The 27907-nt window shown below is 40.2% G+C and overlaps 3 protein-coding genes across 3 annotated transcripts; all 3 read right to left on the bottom strand.

The window, feature by feature from the left end:
• Window positions 1-3249: 3249 nt before the first annotated feature.
• On the bottom strand, window positions 3250-9116 carry LOC117817721 (transmembrane protein 182-like). Its single transcript, XM_034690477.1, has 5 exons — window positions 8943-9116; window positions 7080-7203; window positions 6634-6732; window positions 4168-4305; window positions 3250-3862 (listed from the first exon to the last, which is right to left on the bottom strand). The coding sequence occupies exons 1-5, from the start codon at window positions 9114-9116 to the stop codon at window positions 3642-3644; spliced, it is 756 nt and encodes a 251-aa protein (XP_034546368.1). The 3' UTR covers window positions 3250-3641.
• A 436-nt stretch (window positions 9117-9552) lies between these two features.
• Window positions 9553-18321, bottom strand: LOC117817492 (sodium/hydrogen exchanger 2-like). The gene is made up of 14 exons (XM_034690223.1): window positions 18267-18321; window positions 17316-17557; window positions 16661-16883; window positions 15052-15292; window positions 14717-14967; window positions 14111-14328; window positions 13806-14002; window positions 13612-13701; window positions 12460-12530; window positions 12039-12173; window positions 11624-11720; window positions 11403-11513; window positions 10445-10508; window positions 9553-10033 (listed from the first exon to the last, which is right to left on the bottom strand). Exons 2-14 carry the CDS (start codon window positions 17554-17556, stop codon window positions 9846-9848), a joined length of 2127 nt encoding a protein of 708 aa, XP_034546114.1. The 5' UTR covers window position 17557; window positions 18267-18321; the 3' UTR covers window positions 9553-9845.
• Window positions 18322-23196: 4875 nt separating this feature from the next.
• Window positions 23197-24863, bottom strand: si:dkey-237j10.2. Its single transcript, XM_034689555.1, has 2 exons — window positions 24512-24863; window positions 23197-24317 (listed from the first exon to the last, which is right to left on the bottom strand). The coding sequence occupies exons 1-2, from the start codon at window positions 24675-24677 to the stop codon at window positions 23626-23628; spliced, it is 858 nt and encodes a 285-aa protein (XP_034545446.1). The 5' UTR covers window positions 24678-24863; the 3' UTR covers window positions 23197-23625.
• Between the last annotated feature and the right edge of the window lie 3044 nt (window positions 24864-27907).

Here is a 27907-nt window from a genome sequence, read left to right as displayed (position 1 = left end):
TGCCTGAAAAAACAGATCTATGCGTTATCCATCCACACATACACGTACATGCAAATACACACTCATTACCCCTAATCAACAAGATGTATGCTCTTCGGGTTCTTTGGGTCTGTTGGGGTTAATTTGCAAAGCATTTATTACTTTATTATCATGTCATGTCTTTATTCACGTGATGCTCGCCATGCCATATGCATAACATTATAACGCCATAATTGCTGACACTTCAAGTGCAAGATTATTTCTTCCTTAAATGAAGTGATAGTGTGTTTCCATTGTTGTGGATGACAGGGGAGGAGACATAAGAGTTAATTAACTATGATTAGCAAGAGCTACAGTCGCTGAACAAGCCGAGCTCAATACTCAGCTCAGTAATTGCTTCCTTTACTTTCCTTTCCTTCACTTTCCTTTCCTTTCCACTCACTGCCCCCTGTATATTTCCCCTGTCCATCCATGCATGAGAGGTTTTCTTTCAGAAGAGGAGTGCTGGAGAGCCCTCTGCTGTCCGAACGTAGTAGTGCAAAAACATGAGTTATGGGATTCATGAGGAGTCCAATGCATGCACCTGAATGTTTGAAAATGTGCTCCCTGAAGTGATGAATAATGTAAAAGCCATTTTAAATTAATTTGTTGTTTAAAAAGCTTTCACCCAACAGTAACTTATTAAAGTCTGCACAATGTCTCGGATCCAGACCTTGACCTTTTTTTAGGACCCTCATGCACTGCAGACACAGTCCACAGAATACAGAGGTGATCATCCAAACTCTGCTTCACCATTCTGAACTTTAAGCTTTGTTAACGTAAAAAAGTGACGTTAAAGCCGTCCCCTTCCTTTCTAGGTTAAAGTCAAAAACTACATGCCACATTTCTGTTAAGTAGAGCTCAGATAGTTTTTAGTTGGGTGTGTGAGATACTTATCAATAACAAATGTACTACTTGCAGTGGATCAAAATCAGCACAGCCCCTGTTTTGAGAAGCTGACCTGAGCACATAATCAAAAGCTAAGCTGTGTGCGCTTGTAGACGAGCTCATGAGAAATACATAGTAGTACTAAATATATACAACTTTTGAGTGAGTGTTTTCTTAATTTTGTTTTTAGGATATTCTAACCACTTCTAACCACCATTTATATTTTCACTGGAAGGATTATGCACGTTTGTTGTCCTCTGAGAATTTACCATTTTCATCCAATGACCCCATGCACTTCTAACCCAGTGCCCCCTGAAGGGCCAGTTTTCTGTTTAAGCCTCTGACTGATAGGACTCAAAGAATTACAATACACCATCACTAGTCTCTTCTTTACCTCTGCTGGAAGAGGCTACATGCCATTACTTTTGACTACCTGCTACTGCCATTGATCCTATGTCAGCGGTTGTAAAGGTTCATTAAGGGTGCAATCCTTTTATAATGCTGCTTTGAGGTAATGGAGTTAATCACTAAGCCACAAGTACTCTTTAGTGTGTTACACCAAGTACTTACTCCAGTAGTTCATTACTTTTTCACTGTCAGACTTACACTGCCTCTTTAGCTCTGTTCAGGGTGTACTCTTCCAATGAAAAAAAGATTTCAGTGCTGTTATTCCTGTTTGTGTAATTATCAATCATTTGAATAGCAGTCTTTTTTTTTATGATGATAGCTCATGTATGCTTTGAGTTGCTCCATCTCTCATTCTTTGTAGATGGTTTCACTAAGACTTCTTTTTACTGTTAATGCAGAAACTGATAACACGTTAAGGGGTCAGTTATTATTTTAAAAATATCAATATTTTTTTATATTGCATGAACAATGGTCTGGCTTGTCAGAATGATTCAGATTTGCAGATAACGATTGACACCTCTGCAAAAGGGATTCCTAATAAAAAATCTAATATCTGTGGGATACCAACTATTGTAACAGATGGGACATGCTCCTTACAGTCTCAGGGCTTCATCAGGTCAGGAATGGCCTGTTTTGTCTCTGGTTAAAGTCAGATTAATAATGGAATTATATATGATCACTAGCTGCTTCTGAGGCCAGTGAGCTTAAAAGTAAACATTTATAAACCTTAGTCTCAAAACAGAGAGAATATCTCTCCATCTGACATTTTGTTTACATTGTTGATTGAAATAATTTTTATTAAAACACTTACAGACTGTTAAAGTATGTTGTATCCTGAAAGCTTCATTTACATTTACACTGATCTTCCAAAGTTTCCCCCAAGCAAAGCGGCGATTTCTATTAGAAGTAATCCTCACAAACTGAAATAGATACTTTTTTAACAGAAAAAAACCCACATCTACAATTAACCAGAATGAATGAAATCACAGGAGACCAGTCCACCTGTGACATTGAATGGCTTGTGCTATATTACGGTGTTACACCCTGAAGTATATTTTCTTGCAGGGTCAGCTGTGTATGTGCTGTAAATATATCATTATTAACAGTAATTTATTTTGTTCTTGGCAGCTTTATCACTGTCAGAGTGTGTGTGAGTTTGTGTGTTTGAACACATATTTTTACATACTTGATCAGTCAGTTCTTTGAAGGAAGCGTGCCCCTCCACCCCTCCACTCCTCCACCCCTCCACTCCTCCACTCCTCCACTCCTCCACCCCTCCACTCCTGCTCCTCAGCAGAGATGATGAAAGCTGATATGTGTGATTGAGAGTCCTCCCGCTTGTCTCCACATGCTGCCCATTCATACCGATAGAAAAGGAGAATGATCTAATATTGTGGCTGTTATGATACTATCACGAGTCTGTGCGTCCTATTTGGATAACACTGAGGGAAGACTAGAATGGGTCGTTTTGTCTTGGATGATGCCTGTCAGTGGATTATCTACTCCAGGCGGGGGGGTTCTGAATTTATAGATTTGAGGTTTTTGAACATTAGAGTCCAAATCAAGAAAAAGAGAGAGAGAGAGAGAGAGAGAGTTGAAGGAGTTCAATGAGGGGGTGACAAGTAAAGGGGGTGAAGGAGGCAGGTGGCTGGCCTGCTGTACACCAACCCAACCCACAAACAGCTGTTCATTTCTCAAAGCCCCCTTGTGGCCCCCCTATGAGCATCAATTCACCCTCTATCCCTCTTATATCCATCCCTCTCTTGCTATAGCCCCACCCCCACCCGCTATCAAAACCTACTCTTTCTGTCTCTAGTCCATCCAGGCAGTCCTCTCTCCAACCCTACTCAGCTCCAGCCAGCCCACTTTGATAGGATGCCAAGATCAGGACAGGGGACACAGCTGGCTCATCCATACATTTCTCACCTTCCTCTCTTTGGACTCGTCATTCGCAGCATCAATACAACAATGATCAAAAGAATAACAGCGGGATGCAACTGAGTGAAAAAGATATTTATACCTACACAGTGTTAAGAAAAACACAGTCTTTGCACAACAAATAGTGTTCTACCATAAACCCAATGAATGCAACTCAACGTGTGTTATTATCATTCTATCATTTGTTTTCTAGAGAAAGAAAGGTTTATAGAAAAGTGGTATAAAACAAATTGACACTGACTGCATGCTACTTGACATCCAAAGGGTGGCTCTGAGCTATCCATCATGTCATTCCTTCTAGTATTTACATCCCACAAGTGTGCGGTGGAGTCCCAGTGCACGACATAGAAAGGTCAGTCTTTTCTTAACCCACATGGCAAGTTGAGGGCTCACTTGCTGGCACGCAACGCACGGGCCACCAGCATGAACACCATCCCAGAGATGAGCTCCAGAGGCACACCGGCAGCTGCCACCATGAATGACAGACCATAGAAGACTGACACGTTAGCATTGGGACAGGCCTCCCCTCTCTCCTGCAGGACATAGCGCTTCACCTCCACCACCTCCATCCACAGAACATAGAGCAGCAGTATGAACAGGAACAAGCAGGCTGAGGAGAGATAGAGTGTCAGAGTGTCAGTTTCTGCTGTGAGTAACACTAGAGGAATGTAGCTCCTACTCATCTCTGCTGTTATCACGGTAACTGTTTAAACCTGTTGTTGTTATAGCGACAGTTTTGCAGAGTGACATCTGCTGCTCTCAGTGTTGAGTATTTGTCTGTCATGTGACAGGTATGAACAGCTGACAGCAGCAGCATGTGTTTGTATCTGTTCACTCACATATATCCCTGGCAGCATATTTAACACTACAGATGAATACCATGAGCTCCACCCATGAACATGAGCTATATTTTACCAGCAACGATGAGGAAAGCACCACCCAGCTTGTACAATTTGTGGCTGAAGAAGGGGACACCACAGACCAAGAGGAAGCCACCAGTGAGAGCTGCAACCAGGCCAAGGATTATCAGCACGGTCCAGAAACCTCGAAACACTGCAAGAAGTAAAACCAGGACACCATGAGAGAAGAAACTTCTGCATGTGCTGTGGGTCTGTATCCACCACTGAAAACACTGAGGTCACGCAAACTAGGTGGGGTGTTTTTTTTCTAAGAATGGGCAACGTGAGGGGTGTGACAATCTACAGTTATAGAAACAGTGTGACAAGTGAAATATGCTTTCAGCTCTTTGATAAAGAAGAAGAAGAAGAAGAAGACTTTTTTCACATTTTTCACTCTGTTATTGAATGTAGACCGGTGATACACATCCATGCACAAACAGGATCTTATGAATATGCACTAATGGAGAGATGTCAGACTGAAGGGGAAGCAGAGAGGGGTGCCCTGAACAGTGGGAGAGTTGGTGCCTTGCTCATGGGAACCTCCCAGGAAATTAATTGCAGCTACCATCCAAATTTCCATACTTTGGTCTGCATTGAGATTTAAACCATTGGCCGATTGGTTCCAACACTAAGTACTTATAAACTGAAGTATTGTGACCCCAAATGCTGGGAATGTTATGTGAATAGCTGAAAGATTTCTATCTTTGAGTGGGGAAGCAGCTTTCCTGGCTCCATCTGAAGGATTTTAAGGGATACTTGAGGTACTTGTCGGTACCAAGTGTATTACCCACAGGGGATCCTGGTCAGCTTGACCCCTTTGTTTGGACTGATGAAGGACATCTTTGTGGTAGTTTCCTCTTTTGTTGCTTTTGAGTGCCAGCGTTGTGAAAGTTGTTGGCATATGAAGTGGCAGTGCCCACTCTTGCCCAGAATACAGAATTAGTACATAAACTCATTGATTACACATCATATTCGTAATAGTTTCAAACACAGTGTGTTTGTGCTGGTAAAACTGTGATATTATTGTCCATAGAAATAGGCCTGAGGATGTGTGATTGTATGTTTTTTCTTCCACCTGGTCTGTAAATGTGTTTGTAGAACTCTATTAAATAAATTGTATTTTTAACAGATGCCTTTTTGTGTGATTCTTAAATTATGCAACTTAAAAGTCATTAGAGAATCTTGAAACATGATTTCGTTTTAGACTTTTGGTGAAAACTAAAAGGACAAATGTAGCTCATTTTAACAGTCATTTACTTAGTTTTAAGATTCCCAGACTAAGTGAGACAAAAAAAGACATGTTCATGATCAATTAAAGATGAAAGAGTATAATCAAAGATTAAAGACAAAAAGAAAAACTTTTGAAACAAGATAGTTCATCCAACATGTCTTAATAAGATTTCAAATTTTGGCCAAATTGTTTGTGGTGCAGTCGGAGTACTGGCACAGAAGCTAGGCTATTTGTTTCTTTGTACCATAGGTGTTTCTAGACCCTTTTCGAGGTGCTGAAGCACCCCTAAAATTTGAGAGATTACTTGGTATACTCGTTTCAGCCAAGAGTACTTGGCTGAAACGAAATATCTTAACAAAAAGAGAGGGAGAGGAGCAGCGAGAGGACTTTATTTATTAGTACTATTAGTTTGTTATTAGTGTTTTTGAATTTTTATGTAATTTTTCATCTTTTTCAATACAATCTATTTGTATATTATTGTCAGTCCAAAAAGGGAGAGATGAAAAAGGGGAAGGAGAGGAGAGAGTGCAAGTTCAGGAAGAACCAGGTAAGAAAACAAACAGAAAATAGTGGCATGAAAAACCTATCAAATTATATAATACAGACAAGAAGGAAAAAGGCAGAGAAAAACATTGACAAAGTCAATTTCTGTTAATGTGTTTTACATGTTGTGCATTACATTTCAAATGAAAGTCCAACAAATAACTCCAATGTCAATTTGGGATATTTTTGGTACTCACTATAGGGGGCTGGTTTACTCCAGAAACATACAGACTGTTTATGTATATGTTGAGGAGCTGCTGTATCAAAATGAGTTGTCTTTCCCCAGAAATTAGAGTTACCATATGTTTCTTTTATGATTCCAATCCATTTCTCTTTTGCTGTGTCTCAGCATTTAAATAACCATTATCAGATTTGATGGTTTAGTCACAGAATTTCCCAAAAAGTGTTATACTTTTGTTTCACAAATGAGGGAATGAAATTGCTTTAAAATGTACAGTGAAATTTATCTTGCCCGGCCGGGCAGCTCTCTGGGTGCCCAGCACCCCTAAACATCCGATCCTAGAACCGCCCCTGCTTTGTACCACTGGCTGACAAACTCTGGTAAAAATGTACATGGATAGTTTTAAGGTGTTGGCAAAGACAAGCCTCCAGATCAACAGCAGTGCACCTACTGAGTCTATAAGTCTGTGTAACTCCTCTTCTCTTGAGTTTGTCATTTGTTTCTTAGTCTGTGTGTGAGTGTGTTACCTCCTGTAGTATCATAGTTTGGATGAGGAACCTGTCCGAGTGCAACAGGCAGAGGGAAGAGGTAACCATGGACACAGACCTTGGACTCTGGCTGGTTTGCTAAACAGAAAAATAACAAATTAAAACAAAGTTTGAGTCTCTAAACATGTTTTTAGAGGCCTATAACTTGACTAAACGTACAGAATCTTATAAAATCCATAGAAAAACAAGAAACATCAAAAGGGAGTTCTATCTAGAGAAATGCCAAAAAACACTGACATTGAAACAAACGGCAACTCATTCTTCTGGCCTCTCACGTACATTTCTGTCAAATATCCAATTTACAGACATTTTTCTTTCCTGCCCTTGTTTGCATGTCAAGCTAACCACATTACTGAGCACAAGACATGCAACACATTGGATCAGTCCCAACAAAAACCTTCTGTCTTCGCACAAGGCCTACATACTGAAGAGGGTGGCCAGGACGGCATGTGTGGTGGGCTCCACCTGAAACACACATCTCCAGAATAAGCCCTCGTGGTGCAGAGTGAGAGATGGAGGAAGAGCAGTGATGGCTTCCACTAACGGGATCTAAATGAGAGAGAGAGAGAGAGAGAGACGGTCTGCCATTAGAGACAAACAGAGAGATGCACACAAATTTCTGAACCTTACATTTTTGTCAGCTTCGTCATCATGTCTCTGTAAGCAGCTCTGTGTGATTCTGTACTTCACTGGTGCCACGGCTTTAAACATGGTTCTGATTATGGCCTGCTCGTCTGTGAGGTTTTCAGGGGGAACTTCTGAAACACGCATGAGTGATACTCTCCATTTGCTTGTCAGAAATATGATTGATGGTGCTGCAAAACACACGGCAACTTTAATCATCCTCTTTTATTGAAAATGAAAGACTTTGTTGTACTGTGATGCTGGGAGGAGTTCACCAGGGGATTAGCTTTTAGAAATGTATCCCTTACTTTGCACTTACTTGGCAGTACTATAAACTAGAGAAATAAAGGAGCATTTCACTGAATGTTCACATGAAGATTACATGACTGCCGGAGTACTATGCTGCCTTTACAAACAGTTAAGTTATCTTGATGATGTCATCATTATATGGAGGTAATATCATGTAATTTGTTGGCTAGGGTTAGGAAGAAACCTCCCACTCCACCAGGGTAAAAGCCATGCTGGTGGGGTGGCCCACTTTGGGCCACACTGAAATATCTATACAAGTGTTGCATTCTGTAGATCACTGAACCATGAGCAGGCATTTATAACTGAGTTGTAATAAAGAGACTCACATAATCCTCAATCAATCAATCTTTATTAATATAGCGCCAAATCACAACAAACATTATCTTAAGACGCTTTCACAAGCAGAGCAGGTCTAGACCGTACTCTATGTTATATTATGAACAAAGACCCAACACCAGACAGGATACGATCCAGTGCCCACTTACTGATAGGACTCGATCTTACCTCATCTTAATCCACCATGAGCAGAGCACTTTGCAGCATTTAGCAAGTTACAGTGGCAAGGAAAACTTCCTTGTAACAGGCAGGAACCTCGAGCAGAACCAGACTCATGTCTGTCAATCCTCAGCTGAACTTTGTGTTTAGCAAATATAAGCAAATAAATATTAAACTTTAAGTGTGGATGGTGATCAAGGCAATACCCTCTTAACATTAGAGTGTTGGCATTTTCATTAAGAGTATGTGAGCATGCTGACATGACCGTCCTTCTCAAAACACTGCTGTTCATAAAGCCATTAGCATGGCTGTGGGCTCTTAGTTTAATAAAAAACAAAAAGAAAGTCTTCTATACAAACTGGGTTATGAAGTTTTAAATAAATGGGATTCTACCAGAGATTTAGACATAAACCAGATCAGTCTGACAAAACAATGTTAGTAGTTAAAGGATTCATTGTTTTTGTGAGCTGAACCCATTTTCAACATCCCTTAATCTAAACTAAAAGTTTGACTTCTGCATCAGTAACTGTGTATAATTTACCTATCTACCTACAATGACTTTTCTTTTCCAAACTTTGTAGAAGTGTAAGACTTCTCATCTTTGGTGACTCTTTAAATATCCTGTAATAGCATTGCATGTGAGCCACCATCTACATTGCATATGATCAGGTTCCACTTTGGTCTTTTTGTGGTTCTTACATGTGTTGTTTCAGAGATAAAAATAATGCGCATCTGAGGTTATTATTTCATTGAAAGTCACTGAGCACTGGGAGTAGTAGGGGTTCACATTTGATGTAAGGTTGTCAGTGAACATAGTGTATATTCAATGCCAAATCTAATGAGCGTCACATCTGTCCTACCTCAGTCCCATTGGCATCTTTTTCACCCATCAGTGTTGTTTGTGTTGGCCATGTGTACAGTCCACAGTCGTCACTGGCCACCAGCCAATAGTCTGTACCAAAAGCTACGAAGAAACACAGAGTCCCCAATATGCCAAATATCCCCCCCGCCAAGGTCGCAGCTCCCACCCTCATAACTCCACTTAATAACCTCCTTTACTGCTGTTTCTCCCTGGGTCAGTTAATCCTTAGCTCCTCACTGGTGTCCACTCTGCAGCCCTCTGCCCAGCCCCAGTCCTAAAGCAAACAGCCTGGCTCCCCCTGCCACTCCCTGGCATGCTGGGAGCTGTGGGGAAAAGAAGCTTCAGTAACTGTGGGGGGTCAGGCGGGTGGGCAAGAGTTATTTTAGGAGGCAGTAAGCCTGTCCTTGTCAAATTACCAGGGGTTGTGCTGAGCATTTATAAAGGAAACAAGGAGAGGCAGGATTGGTTCGTATGTGTGTGTGTCTGTGTGTGTGTGTGTGTCTGTAATGTGGACTGCCAGTATCAGTATTTATGACTGCAAGGTATTTTTGAGGTAGGTGTTACACTTTGTGCGCCACTTTGAAAATAAATTAGACAAGGGACGCAAATGGCTCTGAAACCTCCAGCAAAGGTGTTTCAGAGGTGAGAAAAAAGGAGCTTTATTGCAGCAGGAAACCACTCACGCTGATAAAACCAGAGGGTGAATTATTTCGTACACCTTACAGTTTTAATTGGAGGTTATCCATGAAATTGCTGAGGCCTATTATCTAACACTCTTGAAACCCACAACTATGGCTACATAAAGACGAGGTATCACTGTAGGAGCCAACGCTAAAATAACCAAACACACTGAAGTCTTTAAAGTCATTTCCTCTCTTTCTGTCTTTCTCACAATCTTTACTCATTGCTCCTTTTCGTTCTCAAAAACAAAGCTCAGGTGTTTCTTAGGGGCTCCACCCTCAGGTGCTTGGTGTTGTGGAGAGATCAGGTCCTCTCCGGGAGCTGAGGAAGAACTTAGATCTGTTATCTGAGCTGAGGCTGCAGAAACTGATGATTCCTGGAAGGCAACCCTCGGGCTCATGGAGCACACTGCAGAGAGAGGAATGGGAGAGCAAGGTGAGCAGAGACAGGAATGTCAAACCAGAGCTTTCAGGGTCAAAGGTCAGGAAGTAGAGTAACACAGCAATGATTTGATGATATGCCTACATGTACAGTTTTTTTTGCAGAACATAGAATCAGAAAAGAAGAAACAGGAGTGGAGAAGCAAAGCTTTAATTGTGTACTGAATGGACAACAAAGTTATTTATTTGATCGATGTAGTGAAACTAGTTGTCTTTTTTTTTCTAGCTCCTGGCTCCTGGCTCCTGCCACAACCATCAATAAACAAATAGATATCCTTAGGTCCTTCCCTAAGATAGAAAGTAAAAACCTGGGGGAAATCTCCATATTTTATCTGATGCATGTTTTTGCATATTTACTTGTATTAAATAGTGACTTTACCTGTGTGAGACCTGCTGAGTCCTTTTCTTACTCTGCCTACGCCACTGAACTCTCCATCCTCCCCCTGTCACAATGAGAGTGCACATCAAAACATGCATGGCGCAGAATAATCAGTGTATTCCAAAAGCTTATCCGCAAAAACTCAAATCTTAGGAAGTTTCTTTTTCTGATTTATAGTCAAAAATATCTCGTAAGCTTTATGTAAGTCACTTTCACACAAGTCCAGATAAACATCTTGTTTCAAGATATTACATGCAGAATGCAGAGAGCAAATGTACTAGTGTCTTGAACCATCTTGAAACATTATTATTTCAAGAATTGTATGATTTGAACCTTTAATTAAATTTTCTTCATGTATTGGTGAATATTTTAACTAAATAGAATCACTTCGGGCCTTAGGTTTTGCTCTTAATATCTTGAAAGTAGATGCTTATCTAGACTTATCTTGTGAATGAGGATTATAGGTCTGATGAAATATTTTTTCAATAGAAAGAAAACATAAGCACTTGCTTTGTTTTGAGTTTTTTCATATGATATTGAGTCAGCTCTTTGAAGTAATATTGATTTAATTCCTCTGATTGATTAATTGGGTTTAATCAAGCTGAATGATATTAATAATGTAAAGTACAGGACCGTGTTCCTGCCACAAAAGTTGATCTTTGATTTTTCTATCATTACACTCAAATTTTGTCACAAATAAATCTTGTTTTCAGTACATGCTTGAACTAAAATTAAAAATGTACTGTAAATGCCTGAAAAGAAATCCAGACATTTTTATATAACATTTTTAAAGATGGTCTTGTCTTTTTAGCCCAAAGATGAAAACAGTAAGTTGCATTTTTGAGCTAAACTTCTCAAATAGAATTACCTGACTTTTCTATTTAAATTTAAAGAAATATAATCTGAAAATTTTGATCTGAAATGCTTTTGCATGTGTATGTGATTTTACATGGAGCACCTGTGTGCTGGTGTATCTCTCTCCCAGACTCTGATGTCTGTGCAGAGGCTTCCTCATTCTGTCCCTGCTGCCGTCCTGGTTCAGAGTGTGTCTGCTGTACGCTGGTGTCTGCTGAAGTGACGACACACATAATCCAGAGAAGTAGAAGAACAAAGAGGGCATTGCTTTATTTGATTTTATGTTAAGTGATTCCTCAAACAAAGACCAAACTGTGAGTTTACCTTGTTGTTGAAGCTTTGAAGGTTCCTGGAGAGAATACGCCGGATGCTGTCCATCTCCTCTGGTAAGAGTGGGCGGCTGTGGGAGCGAGGGTCCACTCTAAACGTAAAGTGTGAATGATCACAATGTATAGCCAGAAACAGGGCTGTGAAGAATGACATATCAATCAGTGTTCAGTGGTATTGTGGAGGGTTTTAAGTAGGAAGAAGTTTGGTGATTGACTCAGTGTATCAGATTGATTTCAGACAACTGCAAGTATTAATGAAAGAGATTCTTATGAAGTTGCTTCTTACCTGACTCCAATACATAGAAGCATTTAATTTTCAACAGATTTGAGATGGAACAGATAACCATGATAATCTTTTTAAACTTAAAAAAAAAATTTTATTAGAAAAAAGAAGAAGAAAGAGATCTCACAGTGGTGGCGCCTCCTCGTCTCCCCGTTGCTCCCTCCTCTCCAGCTCCTGGTAAACTCTGAGGATGCTGGAGCGAGCCTGGTGATCCTCTCGTATAAGGAAACGACGCAGGTACTTCCTGTTGAACTGCTCAAACCTAACACAGAAACACACACACACACACACACACACACACACACACACACACACACACACACACACACACACACACACACACACACACACACACACACGGGCAGACACATGAATATATCAAACAAACACTACAGTAGCTAATAGACAGTCTCAAGTGAGGAGAATCATCAGGACATTTTTGAATGTGGTATTTGCTGCCCTCTGCTGGTGGATTCAGGTCAGGTTTAATAGGTATGCAGAAATCTGAGGGCAGAAGATAAAGTAAAGATGAAACATGTATAACTAACTTGTCTTTCCAGTAGTGCTGCCCCCAGTAGCCAACCACGTCCTCTATTCCTGCCAGCAGGTGATCGATGAGCTTAAAGGGAACACAACATAGAAATATCATTCAGATACAGTATGTGGTTTTTTTTGGACATTTTTCTTTAGTCTATTCGTCTATTAGTCTATTTAGTGTTCCTTATTTTTTGTTTTCAAGCTAGTGTCTATGCTGCAAATCCAAATAAATAAACAAATGAATAAATAAATAAATAAATGAAACAGTAAAAAAAAGAGAAACAATATTTCCTTCCTTTGCCTTGTTATACTGTTGCACAGAACAACACCAAAGTAGTCCCTCTCCTTTTTGTGGATACATTTGACACACACATTGTACATACAGCATGATACTAAAACAAAGAAACCTCCAAAAAGCTAATTTTTAAGCACTTTAGAAACAATCTGAAGTTAAAAATAAAGGTTATCTGTATCCCACTGAAAACAACTGTGAGATATGAATCTTGCATCCCTACCCCCTGTCCACCAAGTCCATTCCAGCACTGGTTCTGAACCAGTTCTTTGTGTTTCAACCTTGAAAAAACTGGCTCTCGGTCAGAAAAACTAGTTTGAAAGTGGCACCAACTCTTTGCTGGTAATGAATGTAGTCTCCAGGAAGTCACCTGTTGGTTTCTAAAGTGTTGTATTGGAGCCTGTCGACAGCAGTAGCCAAACTGGAAACATCGGATCAACCTAACTTTCGATACACCTAACAATATGCAAAAGACCTTGAGTTTCAGTTGGCATTTGCAACCCCCTAGCAGAGTGTGTAGATAGAGAAATGATCTATTCAGCTACCAAAGCTGTTATTTAAACCAATCTGTAAACGTTTTTAATTTTGCTGTAAGAATATACTTTTTTGAATGTGTTTGTATGGAGCTTCCCATGCTTCTAGAGCCAGCCTCAAGTGGACACCCAAGGAACTGTAGTTTTTAGTACTTCTCCATCGTTTTGATATTATTTCAAGATTGGAGGTTGCCGATTGGTCTACAAGAAAGAACCGCCTATACGTGAGGGACCGGGGAAAAGGTTATCATGACCAAAATAATACCACTGTGTTTGAAAAGATCCAGCATTGTATTCAAAAGATGGGTCTTTAAGACCATATTACAGGCATCTCTCACCCTGCTGTGGATCTCCTCGCTGACAGTAGGCAAAGCTCTCTTCTTCCTCTTCACATCCAGCAGCTCTACGAGAGGCTTAATGGTCATCCCCTGTAAACAAACAAAACAAATTGAACAAATGTGATCAACCATGAAGTGAAAACTTCAAGGAAATGGTCTTTTGTCAACATTCAAAAGCACTATTATTTTCAAACCTGTACAAAGACAGTGAAGAGGATGACCACAATGGTAGTTGTGATGAAGAGCCTTTTCTTTGGGAAGTCATCTATCAGGAAGACAAGAGAGAAGCAGATTGCCCCTCTCAGGCCTCCGTAGGCAATGATGAACTGGTCTCGAAAGGTCACAGCATTCCTTCTGAGCTTGTTCACGACAGCAGTCAGCAGGAGGACACCTTCAGGGCACAGACACACATTGATTCCTTTAGTTTGATCAGCTTAATCAAGCTAGCTCCTAGTCCTCAACATCGCTGGTGTATTGGTAGGGGAATGTTTTGAGCTACCTGTGGCCCTCCAGACGAGGCAGAGCAGCAGAGTGGAGCAGACAAAGGGCCAGCTCCACATGTGAACGTCCTGTATCGTGGATACACCCAGGAATATGAAGATGAGGGTTTCACTCACGCTGCTCCACATCTTCAAGAAGTACTGGATGCTGGTGTTGCTACGCTCGGAAACGTTAGCCTCCACGTATTGCTTCATGGTCACAGCACAGGTCACAATACTGAACACAAAGGTGATATTAGAAAATACAAAGTCATCTTTCATTTCACTACATGGCAGCTACTTTGTGACCTTGCACTTCTGTCTTCCCAGGTCATTACCCATGATTCACAACCACAAGGTGACTGTAAACGTCTCATATTTCAATATATTCTCATATCTATCTATCTATCTATCTATCTATCTATCTATCTATCTATCTATCTATCTATCTATCTATCTATCTATCTATCTATCTATCTATCTATCTATCTATCTATCTATCTATCTATCTATCTATCTATCTAACTATCTATCTATCTATCTATCTATCTATCTATCTACAAAACATGATCAAATGTTACTTATCGTTGTCAAAGTTGTGTGCTTGGGGTAAAACTAATACTCACGCCATGATCCCAGAGAGGTGGAGCATCTCTGAGGTCAGGTAGGACAGGTAGGAATAGAGGAAGACAAAGAGCGGGGCAATGACCTGGGCTCTGGAGGTGAACCGTGAGGTGAGGGCCGCCAACAGACCAAAGAAGAGGCCCACAAACAAGCCACCAAGACCCACTACAACCACCCTGCAGCCCCCTAGCAGCACATCCAGCCCCGACACTGACGGCAGGCGAAGGAAGGACTCAAACTGTTTGTAGAGCACCTGAAAGGAAGAGACATTTATTGGACACAGAGTAAGGTGTTTTCTTTGATTCTGAGACCAGCTGATGCCCTTCTGTTTCCTCACCACAGTAACAGCATCATTGAGCAGCGACTCTCCAAACACCAGGATATGAAGCTGATCGTTTACATGCATCTCCTGGAAGACTGAGAGCACGGCCACAGGGTCGACGGCCGCGATCAGAGAGCCAAACAGCAGGCAGTGGAGCAGAGACACGTCACCCAGAGTGCTCTGGGCAAGGAGACAAACACCGTACAGGGACAGGCCAATACCCAGAACGTTCCATAAGGTCCCCAGTACTGCATACCTTCAGAAGAATGATATATGTGCAGCATGGTTACAAAAAATGATAATGATACTGGTAGGCAAAGTACTCAGGATGATAGAAAAGAATACATAACCACTTAGAGTAAGATTTCCAAATCATAATCAATTTGATCTTGCAGTGATAAGCATTATTTAGTCAGCTTATGAGCACAATAAGCTTTATACAACACTAATATAATAATGGTTTTAAGTTATATAGTAAGCAGCCAAATGACAACGTTCATTTTGAATCTGACTGCCAGATAAGTGTCAGTCCATTACTGTCCTTATTCTACATTTGGTTTTGTTTTGCTTTTCACTGACTGCACTTATCCAAATGTATTTAACAGCTAGTAATTAGCTTTGTCTGCCTGCCATTTGATGCTGGATAGATGTTTAAAGTGAATGTATCAGATCCTTAAACTGAAAACAGAGTTGATACCTGATGCCTGGAACAAAACAATAAATGAACGCTCCATAGAGCTGAGGGTGACTGCAGAAGGCTGCTCACTGCATGAGCCAATTTCACTTTGCTGAACACTAACTTTATGTCGCATTTCCTATAATACAAAGACTAACATGCTGATGTTCACTCTCTTACTTATGTATTACGTCATAATTTTCTTTAAACTCCTCTTTGACTATATTTTTCATGCTTGTTTCGAGAAATCATCAATGGATTTGGAGTTGTATCGAAAAGTTCAAGCTGCGTTTTAGTTTCAAGTGGTATTTTTACAGTTTTTGTCACATTTGAAAACTTAATTCTACCCGAAGAATTCAAGTTAAATTCAAAACAACTCTATACCTTCAAAAAAGCTTAAACACATTTATTAAAGGCCCAGTGGGGAGTTTTCATATTGTGTTGATTCTGGTGACCCCTTTCAACTAAATTAGCTCTGTGTATCCAGGATGAAAACTGCATTTCCTATGAGCACCATCACCCTCTGTATAAAGACGCAGCTCTTGCCTAAGTGTGCATTTGTTGTGGAATCAAATAAATTATAAACCAGTCTTCCTTTCAAAACTGCTTTTCTTCTTGTAAGACAACTTTTTGCAGGTGATGAGGTTACTGATAATTCCGAGTTGTGTAAAATTATGAACTTCAACTTACTTCTCACTGCTTTACCAGCAGAGTTCTAACCAAAGCCTCTTCTGTGTGAGTGATGAATCGTTACTCTAGTTTCTTTTCTGAAAGTCTGACCCTTACACAGGCACTAAAATTCAGTATGAAGAAATAACCAACTTTCTCTCTGATTATCTTGTTTCACCCTCTCGGTCATATACAGAGGCATCAGTGTAAGAGTGAGGCGATTTCACTTAAAAGCTCATCACAGTGCCTTTAAAGTAAAATCTTTGACTGAATACCAACCAGAGGATGGTGCCTAGATTCTCAAAGAACAGCCTCCCTGGCAAGAAGTATCCTGCATCCAAGACAATGGGCGGGAGCAGAAAGAGGAAGAAAGCATCAGCACTGAGAGTCGGAGGAGCTGAGTGGCGAACACCGTAGATCACCCCTCCAACCAGGAGGCCCACCATGATGAGGAGACAGCTCTCTGGGACTACAGCTGGGACTCGACCTGACCAGTGGAAGCCTGGAGGATAGAGACGTAAAAACAGAGGATTTAGTTAAGTTATCATCCATTGTTCTGCAGGAGTAGACACAGACAGGTATATCGTTAAATATTCACTTTCTAAAAATGAAGACAAATTCAGTTAGCCTTCATTATACCCTGGGAAGAAATACACAACAGGCTAATGGGTAAAAGTCATGAAGTTTCATGAAGTTATGGCAGCATATTTGTAGATTAAGAGATGATTTCCACCTGAGTACCTTTACATTAAAAAATATGACATTGGAAAACAAAACAGACAATTATTAAATAACAAACCACATGACATTACTCATACTGCATTTGATAAAGAGACACAACAATAGACCGTTCACATCAGATTTTAAACCTCTGAAACCAGCTCCAGTACCATCTCTTCAAATGTTGACTTTTCATGTTTGAGCTGGAGCTTACCCAGCTTGGCCAGGGAGGCCAGCATGATCCACAGCACGATCTCAAAGGGAGCCTGCACATGGTGGTAGTCCACACTGAAAACTCTCAGAGCCATTGGCAAATCCACAGAGAGGCTGCCATCAGTGCTGTTCAAGCCCAGCACAGGGGGCAGGTTGTGGGGCTGAGGATGCTCAGCAGCAGGGGTCAGGGCCAAACACACAGGCCAAACCAGGCAGAATGAGAGAATCCACAGAGCCGCCATCCTGCAGCCATTATGGGAGAACAGGAGAGAGAGGGAGAGAATGGGAGATAGGGGAGGGTAAGCGCCCCCCCTCACACACACACACACACACACACACACACACACACACACACACACACACACACACACACACACACACACACACATATTCACTCAAAACAACCTGACTACAACTTCTGCAGCCACTAATGTGCACAGGAATCCCTGAGCTAGCACTGATATCCAACCAGCAGTACAGAGCTTAACAGACGCACACACACACACACAGATACTTGCTTAGGCATACTTTTAGGGACACACTTATGAAACCATAAAACATGGAACCATGAAAAGATTTAAAATGATGGGAACTTTAAAAAGTAACTTTATATTTCACATACAAACATCTTTTGTTTTATGTTAGAACTATATAGTCACTGGAAAATGGAAATGAAACACGTTCCTCTCAATGTAGTTTGAACTGTGCTTTTGAAGTACAGTATCGATATCGTTGAATGAAAAGACCTACAAAAGAAAGCCCATTTAAGCAGCCCTATAGTGTTGAGAATAAGCCTGCTACTTTTCAATGTTATGGTTTGGGGTTCAAATCCCACAATGGACTTCCAATGTGAGATGGAAATGAAACAGTTTCCTCACAATGTGGTTGAGTTGTGCTTTTAAACTACAACAAAAAATGGTGTAATGAAAAGACCTAAGAAAGCTGGAATTACCAAGTGGCTCCGTGGTGTGGTGGACATGCCTGCTGCCTTTGAGTCTGATGGTTCAGCGTTCTAATCCCACGGCGGGCTTCCAACGTGAGATTGAAAGGAAACACTGTCCTCACAATGTGGTTGAGATGTGCATTTAACCTACTACTCAAAAATCATGTAATAAAAAACAAAAACAAAAGAAGCATACACTGTCAAGCAGCTCTGTGGTGTTATGGTTTGAATCGCTGCCTTCAATGCAAGGATCCCGGGTTTGAATCCTGGCATGGACTATCTATGGTAGAAAAATTAAACCACTTTCCTCACACTACAGCTTAGACATTGTTTTTTAAGTACAATATCCAAATGGCTGAATGAAAAGACCTATAAAAGTAAGCTCATCTTAGCAGCCCTGTGGTGTTGAGCATAGGCCTGCTACCTTTCAATCTGATAGTTCTGGGTTTAAATCCCAGTAAGGCCTTCCAATGTGGAACAGTATAAGGTTGTATTCATTATGCAACGCAAAGGAAGAGTCACACTCATCATTTACAACATTTTAGCTGTGATACATTGAAAATGTGTTGACGCTCTTGCTTTTTCCAATACACAAGTTAAACATTATAAAAAAGAGCTTTAGATACTCTTTTTGATGCTTTAAAAATCCTCAAGTTCTGTTAAAGAGCTATCCTTTCTTGTGACACACATGCTTTGGTGACATTGTAATGTTCTACTAATATCTTAGAAGATGGCTAACAAACTTTTAATTGGTCCTTTGCTTTTTCAGCAGATATTTCTACATAGCAGTATTAAAAGAACACATGTATTTGATATGGGAAAAGCAGCTGAAAGGTATTGCAGGGACTCTCAGGGATCCTGAGCCATTGTTTGTATGATTAGTTACATCTGTGCTTTTTCCATTATAACAACTAAAAAAGTCTGCTAAGGCTTATTGTTGTAAATGCTTTAACATATGGTTCTTTATGAGGATAAAGTGTTGTATTCTTGTGTAATATCTTCACTGTGTTGCTGTAATTGTGCCCTTACAGTAAAATCTAATATGGATCACACATGTGTAAAGTAAAGGTTGTAAAGGTCAACACCAAACTCTCAAACACATAAATGTAAAAGTTGTTATACCTCTAAAACAGACTGAAGCGGAAGTGCTTCATGATTTTCGTCCCAGGGAAAGGTCATGACATTTGAAGTTTATCCTACAGGGGAGTTTGTCTGGATCTCTGAATCCTCTGATTTTTGTAAGCCTTCAAGTAGACCCTTTCTGTGCATTCAAATTTCAGATTGAAGTGTTCTGCACAGAACTTCTCTTAGTTTGTGTGTGTAAGTGTGTTTTCACTTAAAATGTCTCATAACTATGAGTGGCTGAACTGATAGAAAAGACTTAACTCACTGTAATAGACAAAGCACATAATACAAAGGTACAATAACAGGACTACGACAATGAGGCAGTTAGAGGAAACAGAATTTTTTATTTTTTATTTAATTTATTTTTTTCTTCAGTGTTGCTGTTGTCTTTATAGTTGTTGCAATTTTGTTAATTGATAATCATCTCCCTGGGTAAACATGTCAAAAACATGTTTTTTCTGTTCCTGCAGATAGATGATTACTTTTATGAAAAATCTTAAGAGGCTTGTTAAGTAGCATTCGCTTGGATTGCTACCCTTAAATGGCCTACACAATGTGCCATAGTGATAAGTAGTACATATTTTTAGAATATTTGCTCCAATTAACACAAAAAAACCAACCCAAAACATGTTGTTGCACCATCTTGTGGAAAACGGCAAAAATTGCAAATCAAGGGAGAACTTGAGGCAAACTATGACCAATGTGCACACCTCTACCTAATTGCATGATATGTGGATTAATGTTTCTAAAAATATGACCGTTTTAATAAGCCCTTGAAGCATAAGGGTTAATAGCAGGACTAACAGGCATTGCATGGCAAGTTAGGCTGCACAGTGGAGCAGTGGTTTACGCTATTGTCCCACAGCAAGAAAGTTCCAGGTTCGGATCCTCAGCCGAACGGGTACCTTATGAGGATAACAGTGACAAATCTGCAAATAGATGTGTTCAGGATTGGATGTTTATTATGTTTATGAAATTTCAAATTGAACATTGTATGGAGGAATTAGAATAACTTCTTGTTTTATGGAGATACATCGAAGCTTGATGCATCGCCGGGGAGACACCCCTCAACAAAAACTCACAATCAGAACAATAACGCTTCATCAAGGTCAAAAGACTTTGCTAAACAGATATGAGGTGAATTTGTTCAACATAGGGAGCAAATGACATCACAGAGTTAAACGTGGCTTCCTGTTGACAAGAGGGGGCACTCTGGCAAATATTTGCACACAGGTATTTTCAGGTCAGGGCACTTGTGCTGCATGATAATATTGGAGATGATACAACATTGTTCATGAGAATCATTAAGGTTTTAAGTTTTTGGCAAATTGCCAAAAATAAGAAATATATCCAACCTTGTGTTTAGAATACATAAACCAACTTTGGAGTTCATTGTATATAGCCCCAGGACAACTTCATTCAAATATGTACCATATGAAAGGCCCAAAACCAGCTGACATTATACATTTAACTCAAATTTCTGTATTTACTGTTAGGATGTCACCATGACAATTTAAGAGACATCTTTGTAGGTCTTGGCATAGTAGATCAAATTTTTGTTATGCACATAGGTTGAAGCCAATTGAGGGGCTGAATTTGTTTCGGGGGCACTGTGGTCTATGTTTGTTACCCAGCCCATGACAGCAAGCGCAACGCACAAGTGAATTTGGGAGTTTAATAGATGCCTTTTAGATCGGCCACAATAGCGTATGTAGCAGCAATGAGGAGATGGAATAATCAAAGTAAGGCGGCGATACCCAAAGGGGCTAAAGCTTCTTCCTCAGGGTTCACCCTGGGTTGGCTCTCACTCACGGGGCTTTCGTTCTGTTTGACAGGTAGGTGTCAATATAATAGTTCAGCCATACATCAACATCTGCACAAAAAATATTGTTCTCATGAGGGGTCCCAGCCTGAGCACATCTATCTTGGAAAAATGTTCAAAAAGCATAGCACCACCTACTGGCAACAGGAAGTTACTGATTCCACACAACCACTGTCAAATACTACCTGGTTTGCTGAAGTAATCTCAAAAATATTTTAGTACATCCTAGGACCTTCCTCACACCCCCTTGTGAAGCACTTTAGCCTGCGCCCAACATCTTGCTATGGCGATTTAATGTTTTCCATTAAACAGGAAGCAGTTTGAAGGGCTTAAAATACTTGTAGAGTCACTGAACACAGGATCCCAGTGGAGAAGATAACGGTTTTATTAGGATTTGGTCAGTGTGTGTGGTCTAACCAGTTTATTAACCACACCCACAATGTTTGTAAATAATAATAATTCAGCCCTGCCGCCTGCTTAACCGAGAAGGATGTGTTGTGGTGGACATTATGCCTAGACCCAGAAAAAAGTATCTTGGACCCATGTCGTAACCCCTTTTCATAGCCAGAAGGCACTTTTAGGAAGGTTTGTTCATTGTCTCGTGTGCAAAATTAATGGGGCGTGGCTGAAGCGGCTCGTCAAAGTTCAACGCCTGAAGAACAGTTTCCCTTTCTGGCTTTGTCTTGGGTAAAACTATGATTCCTTTATGATACAACTTTAACATGATAAATAACTGATCATGTGGGAAAATTAATGCTATCATCCTAATGATATTAGAGTAAATGACGATGAAATTAGAAAAATATATGAGAAAGAACTTGGGAGTGATACTCTGTTAATTGATTCCTGGAAAGTTGTGCTCAATATTTCATTTCCTGCTCATCACATACCAACTGTAGGGAAGCTGCCATATACTTATAATCTGTTTTAAAGAATACCTTAGTGACTGATTTTATATTATATTGATCTTTTCTCCTCAACTAAACTCTGGTGATGTTAAGTTTCAATTAAGTTTACTTCAGTGCAGCGTCCAACCAGTGAGTGATATTTTATAAGTAGCCTTGTCTGCCAGTTAAGACTCTGTGAAGGCTGCTCTCATGTATTCTTAAATCTTGCTCATCCTATTCTCCTTCTCTCTTCTCAGTCCTCTTTCTTTCAAGCAGCACTGAGAACTTTGGGAGGCTCCGTGACAAAGCACACCAAACTATTTCTGGTTTGACCGAGGACTGAGATCATTTTATTTAAGAGCTTTGGGATGCAGGGCATGTACGCTCACTCTTCATTTTGTGTTCAAAAAGCACTGTTCCGTCTTTATGAAGACAGCAGCAACAAACTCTGCGGCTGCTTAGCACCAAGACTTTTGCCATACTGCACAAAGGTGCAAGGACCCTTTTAATTACATCTGCGTTTTAGCTCATGTTTTATCATATCTGCCAACTTTGGACCATGCATAAGATTTGATAGTGCTCGTTTCCTCCGGTTTAATGAATGAATTATAAAAGGCTTTTGAAAAGGTGTTATTGTGTTGCAGTACAACCCCCTCTTAGACTGGTATGACTCGACTTCGACTTAAGCAATGACTGCATTAAGAATCAGAAAATAGAGTGTTACAAGGAACTAATAATTCCTTTAGTTACATGTAAGTGCGGACTCGTGTGTTCACCTGCATGTGTGTTCATGTGCCACCTGGTTCAGCTAGAGTTCCTGCCAGGATGCCTTAAGAGGCGCAGGTAGTCCTGCTTTACATACCTATTCAATATTTCCTGTTATTCTTCAAGCACTGTTAAGATATTGGCATTTGAAAATGGGGTTGATCTGACTGGGGATTCACAATATTGAAGTTCTTGAAGAACTGACCTTCCTGCTTCAGTCAAAAATTCAATCAAAGATCTGAAATATAATATATATTATAGTATAAACTAATCAGTGCATAACAATAGTTATTTAGGAGAAACCAGAACGTAATGCGGCAGAAATAATTCAAAATACAGCTCAGGACTCTTTCTTTATTAAATTTTACTTTGAAATAATTCACACCATCACATCTTTCAGTTATATCACAGCTTCATTCTCTTAGCTTACCATGGGTCAGTTTGCTTCAATGTAATACATATCTTACACACATACTGTATGCCAATAGAATTAATTCTGATGTATGGCAGGTATATACAGGTTGACGTAGTACAACAATCCAACAGCAGGTGGCACATGAGAGCAGGTAAGTATGAGGCATTATTTCCCCAAGCCAGCTAACAAAGGCATAATGAAAACAAAAATAAACGCATGCTTTGATTAACTGAAATACCATATTCACATGTTTCAGATGCATGTGAGTAAGCTTGGAATGAAAGAGGAAGGAGGAGAGAAACACAAATTAAAAAATGCATTTACCATTCTTGCAGGTCATGTGGTTGATTGCATTCATTGAAGATAAGTATTGTCAGCCTCTGAAATCCTCAGCACAGGGGAGCTGAAGTTGGATGAGCAGGGAGCTAAGTTCTGGGTGCCCAGATAACTGATCTTCTTGCCGCTGTCTCCTCCTGATCCTCCTTCCAGACTAGCCTCCAGTGAGTCAGGCCCCCCCGACTGGCTGCTGGGCTGTGGCGGAGGCACAAGGCCATGCAGGAGGCTGTTTCCCAGATGCGAGTTACATCGAGCCAAGTTGTCAGTCAGGTGCTGCATGTACACTTCCTCCAGCTGTTTGTCCAGCAGCCCATTCAGTACTGAGTTGGACATGGGCTCCAACCTGGATCCAGGCAGATCCGAGCTGATGTTCACACTGGCCCCCATAACCAGATAACCCTGGTCTGGTATCGATGTCAGAGGCTCGCCTTGAGGCTCCTGTCTGGCTGCCCATTCAGGCTGATCAGAGACTTCAGCGACAACGTTGTAGTTGATGAGGGCTTTCGGTAGGTTGTTTGAGATGCGACCTGAGTCAGCCACCTGCAGGTCTGGATACTGTTCCAGGAGGCTACAATCCTCTAGACAGAGTATGTAGTCAGGATCCAGTGCAGGAACAGGGGAACAGCCAGGGATCAAGAGGGGTGCAGGACCCTGAGGAATCACTTTTAGTCCCTGGAATTGGTTGAGATCTAGTTCCTTTTGGTTTGGGCCTGATTAAAGAGGAAAAAAATGTAATCTAGATATTTTTAATGAAATTGTTTGCTTGTAAGTGACAAAAGAAGAACATTTGAGTAAATGAGGAAGTGAGGGAAGTACACAATGTAAAGTTTACTTAAAGAGTACACGTATTTCAGAAATCTAAAGTTATCAGACATTTAATAGAACATTTAACAAGGCTGCTTACCTGCTTTAGCTGCATCAGTCTGAGGGTCTGTGGAGCTTGAGTCAGAGAGGTTACAGCTCGGATCTGTGCAATGAGTGTGTGTCTGTGATGTCCTCAGTCTGGGGGCTGTGGCAAACTTTCTCTCCTCTTTGTAATGCAGAGCTCTGAGAAAACCTTCAGCTAACATGACTCAGATGGACTGTTTTCTTCTTCTCTGCCTCCTTTAGCCCACTTTGTGTTGTCTGATAGTCTGTCTGTGGGGCAAATGGCTCAGAGTTTTTGTGTATGTAAAGTCAAGTTTAACTAGCCTGTTTCACTTCTGCATCTGCGAAGTGGCCCCTCCGCCCCGTGAAACACACTTCCTTTATTAATCTATACTGAAAATAACAGTTCAGAGAAAAGAGAACAGCAAATGTATCACAAGGTAAGACACTTAATATAACACTTTGAGGAGAAGAGTTTGTCAGATTCTTAACTGCTGTAAAAGTTCATCAAACATTTCAGAAATACTGAACGCTAAAAGCAATTATTGTCAAAAGCAAAAGTACAACAGCGTAAGTTAAAGATATCTAAAGACACAAAAATAAACATGCTGTCAAAAAATAGCCCTGACTGTAAGTGATATGTTTTGGCTGCAGTACACTGTACATACACTAATGCATTATTTTAGCAGCTTTTCACCATTCTATAGGCTGGTTTACTTTGAGCCACTTCATATGTAGTTATGTAGTTTATTGGTTCCCCACCTCGAAAAAGAAGAGTTGTGAGAAGATTGGGTGGCAAGGAAAGAAAATAAAAAGCTTTGCAACAGAAATGAAAACTTACCTTGGGTATTAAAAATCTGAAATGAAACCATGTGAGAGGTTTAAATGAGGAAATCACTTTTTGGCAGAACAACTCAGAGATGTGAATCATGCAAAGAAGCATTCATCAGACTGATTGTGGAAGGTCATACAACAAAACCTTGAGAATGGTTTAATTTTCAATAAGTCAGAGTAGGCATGTGTGCATTTATTATGGTGGCTGCTGTGGCTCAGTGGAAGGGCAAGTCATATCTCAATAGCAGGGTTGGTAGTTTAATCCTTGGTTCTTACTGTGCACAGTGATGGACAAAGTACATGTCCTCCACACTTAAGTCCCAGTAAAGATCCTCCTGGCCAAATATTTCTACAATACAAGTAAAAGTTGTTCCATTAAATTATTACTTGAGTTAAAGTACTAGAGCACTTGTTTTTAAAAATACTTAAGTATTCAAAGTACTTTTTAAAATATCTCAAATGTATACTCACAAAGCACAAGTGCACTCAAGACTGCATGCATACATTCTGCTACGTTATGTTTATCTAGAAAACATGATTTCATATCTAAAAAGAATACCATGAAATATAAACTAAGTTACTGCAAGCACAGACAGGTTTCAAATGTTCATATGGAATAAAACCAGTGTGTGAGACCTCCATGTGTTTTCTCAGGTTAGATGGTAATGTTTTGAAGGCTGTGATGAAGTTTGTGTGGTAAACAGATCAGAAATTTACAACAATACAAACAATCATTCTTTATTCCTAAAACCTTGAACCTGAGTTTAAAATATAGCCGTGGTGTTCAGGTAGAGAATCATCAACCTTCTCGGCCGTGGCCATCATCACCATGAATAAATGAACGCACTGATCTGAATAAGGTGATCTGCATTTACTCTACACTCAACTGAGGTACGGCTACACCATTGAGACAAACCAAACACAAGGACACGAACAGTTTACGGTCTTTGGAATCTGATTTCAGAAAAGAAAATTCATGAGCTGACTTCAAAGCAAAAGTAGTGAGTAACTAGATCATTGATAGAAATGTATTGGAGTCAACAGTATGATATTTGTCTTTCAAATTTAGTGGATTAAAAGTAATAAGTTCCCCCCCAAAAATATACTTAAGCACAGATACTCAAAAAATTTACTTAAGTACTGTACTCAAGTAAATTTACTTTGTTACTGTCCACCACTGACTGTACGTATGCATGCTTAAGTGTCCTTGGGCAAGACACTGAATCCTGTGGGGTGTGGATGTGTTTGGGTTTTTAGAAAAGTACTGATGGGCAGATAGGCATAGCAAATGCAGCCTCCACCATCAGTGAGTGAAAGTGTGTTTAAAAAGTTGAACTGACATATATCAGGGGCGGAGCTAGACTCTCAGCGCAAAGGGGGCGGAGCATCCTCAAGGGGCCCTTCTGATTGTCAAATTCACAACTGTAAAACAGCTGATTTATTTTCTACCCTACTAATCAATAAAAACACAAATTCTCACTTATTGATCGAAGACAGCCCATAAAAGGCAACAGGTTGCTTGTCGAGTTCAAATATTTGTGCTGCAACGAGGACAGCACACAGAACTCTACTGCATTGTTTCATGAATGGTTACACACCAATGCCAATGGACAGCGACATGGAGGTGCATTGTCCAGTACTGTCTTTCATAACGATAACCATAGTCATAACCTTAACCTTAATCCTAACAGTATCTAACCCTAACCATAACCTTAACCCTAATCAGAACCTTAACCCTAACAGTAACCCTAACCTTGAGCAAAATCTTAACTCCAACCTTAAAAGTAACCCTGATCATAGCCCTAATCCTAACCCTAACCCTAATCATAACCCTAACCCTAACTATAACCCTTGCCATAATCATAGCACTAATCCTAACCCTTTATATAACCTTAACCCTAACCCTAACCCTAATCATACCCTTAAACCTAATCATAACCTTAACCCTAACCCTAATAATAACCCTAACCCTATTCACAACCCTAACCGTAATCAGAACCTTAACCCTAACCCTATTCACAACCCTAACCGTAAAAGTAACCCTAACCCAGATCATAACCCTAACCCTAATCATAACCTTAACCCTAATCATAACCTTAACCCTAATCATAACACTAACCCCAATCATAACCTTAACCCTAATCCTAACCCTAACCCTAGTCATAACCTATACCCTAACCCTGATCATAACCCTAATCATGATCATAGCCCTAATCCTAATAATAGCTCTTATCCTTATTATAACCTTAACCCTAACCCTTAAAGTAACCCTTACCCTAGTCATGACTCTAACCCTGATCATAACTGTAACCCTAATCAAAACCTTAACCTTAACCCTAAAAGTATGTCGCTGTTTGCAATAATAACATGATCGACAGCAGCATTAAAGTGACCTGGGCTATCCTGTATATATTTAACCAGAACCAGAAAATTTAACCACATCTCTCCGGTTTTACCTTCCTTGAACTGGCTCCCTGTATGTTTTAGAATTGATTTAAAGATTTTACTGATTACTTTTAAAGCCCTGCATGGTCTTGCTCCGAGCTATATAGCAGACCTTTTAATACCCTATGAGCCGACACATACATTGAGATTCTCG

The sequence above is a fragment of the Notolabrus celidotus genome, chromosome 8, assembly GCF_009762535.1.
Source record: "Notolabrus celidotus isolate fNotCel1 chromosome 8, fNotCel1.pri, whole genome shotgun sequence".
In the NCBI taxonomy this organism is placed as follows: Eukaryota; Metazoa; Chordata; class Actinopteri; order Labriformes; family Labridae; genus Notolabrus; species Notolabrus celidotus.
Note: the sequence above shows the minus strand (reverse complement) of the source record. Positions and strands in the feature narration are given on the sequence as shown.